Source organism: Empidonax traillii, unplaced genomic scaffold, assembly GCF_003031625.1.
Source record: "Empidonax traillii isolate 1590-97213 ecotype Southwest subspecies unplaced genomic scaffold, ASM303162v1 scaffold6424:size6075, whole genome shotgun sequence".
In the NCBI taxonomy this organism is placed as follows: Eukaryota; Metazoa; Chordata; class Aves; order Passeriformes; family Tyrannidae; genus Empidonax; species Empidonax traillii.
In genome coordinates, this window is record NW_020961617.1 from 1 (window position 1) to 1,496 (window position 1,496).

The 1,496-nt window shown below is 51.9% G+C and overlaps 1 protein-coding gene across 1 annotated transcript; it reads left to right on the forward strand.

The window, feature by feature from the left end:
• The first annotated feature begins 29 nt into the window (after positions 1–29).
• On the forward strand, positions 30–1,320 carry LOC114073430 (cytochrome P450 2J3-like). The gene is made up of 3 exons (XM_027911190.1): positions 30–279; positions 502–689; positions 1,159–1,320. Exons 1-3 carry the CDS (start codon positions 30–32, stop codon positions 1,318–1,320), a joined length of 600 nt encoding a protein of 199 aa, XP_027766991.1.
• The last annotated feature ends 176 nt before the right edge of the window (positions 1,321–1,496 follow it).

Sequence of the window (1,496 nt, forward strand, 5' to 3'; positions counted from 1 at the left end):
ACATCAGGTTCAGGGTGCCCACCAGTGGGATGGGATGGCAGGGGGTCAGCAGCTCCTGCCCAAATTCTTGCGTGGTTTGGACTAAGCGTGGTGTCAGGACAGCCCTCACTGTTCCTGCAGCACTAACACACCTTTTTGTGAAGGACAAGGGCAGTGACACCTTCCGGGAGGAACATCTCATCGCCTGCACCCTCGACCTTATGGTTGCTGGAACAGAGACCACTTCCTCAACCCTCCGCTGGGCTCTGCTGTTCATGGCCTCATATCCTGAAATTCAAGGTACAAGTAGCAAAAGGTCAGTGCTTTCCCTTCCTTTTATCCCTCATAGCTTTGTGAGAGACACTTTTCTTGAGGGACAAGTTGGGAATCTCCCTGCACTCACACAAAACAGGTGCAAACAGGGGCAGGTGTCCCCTTAGGGGACCCTCCCAACAACAACCTTGTGTTATTCCAAGGGGTTTTATCCTTGGGCCTTGGCTGATTCCTGCTCTTTCCCACCAGCCCGCGTGCAAGCTGAGATCGACGCCGTCATCGGACAGGCACGGCAGCCAGTGCTGGAGGACAGGAACAACATGCCCTACACCAACGCCGTCATCCATGAGGTGCAGACGAAAGCCAACATCGTCCCTTTCAACGTACCAAGAATGGCAGCAAAGGACACGAATCTGGATGGCTTCTTCATCCCAAAGGTAAGCTCATTCCTGAGCACTGGGACCTCAGGGAGACTCCCAGCTCCCCAGGCACGACTCACCAGGCCAGGCCCCTCCTGCACAGACACACTGTCCCTGCCCTGTCCAGAGTTCACTCCTGCTGAATGTGGATTGTTGCCATCCAACCAACCAATATTCTCCAGCTCCCCCAATGGTGCAGAGCCCTACAGGCTGCCACACCCCCCGGGCACAGATCCCAGCTCACAGAGCTCTTACAGGAACTCTGGCCCAAGATTACAGCAGACCAAAGGGATGCTGAGGAGGACAAAACGTGGTTCTATAATCACTGCACCTCCAAAGAAACCCTGGCCCTGCAAGGGTTCTTAAAACAACTAATTGCAGTAGAATTTGACTCTGCGTGTTCTTCCTGGAGAGACTGGAAGATAAAGCTGCCCCTCCTGTTTTAAGGGCCACTGCAAGTGTGATCTTTTATTTTTTCTCCTCTTAGGGCACTATGGTGATGACAAATATAACCTCTGTGATGTTTGACAAAAATGAGTGGGAAACCCCCGACACTTTCAACCCGCAGCATTTCTTGAAGGACGGGAAGTTCTGGAAAAGGGAATCATTTCTGGCATTTTCTATTGGTAGGTGTGTTGAATTGTGCTGAGGCACGGGCCTTTGGGTTTCCAACTGCATGATGGAGATAGAGAGGAAAACAGTGATGGAAATGGCAGATGCACCCAGGAGATGCCGCTCTAACAGTGGCCATTTGGTCATCCCAAAGCAGCACAACCACTCTCAGAGCCTGCTCTTTTTAAATGCAAAGAAGGGAGATAAGGATGA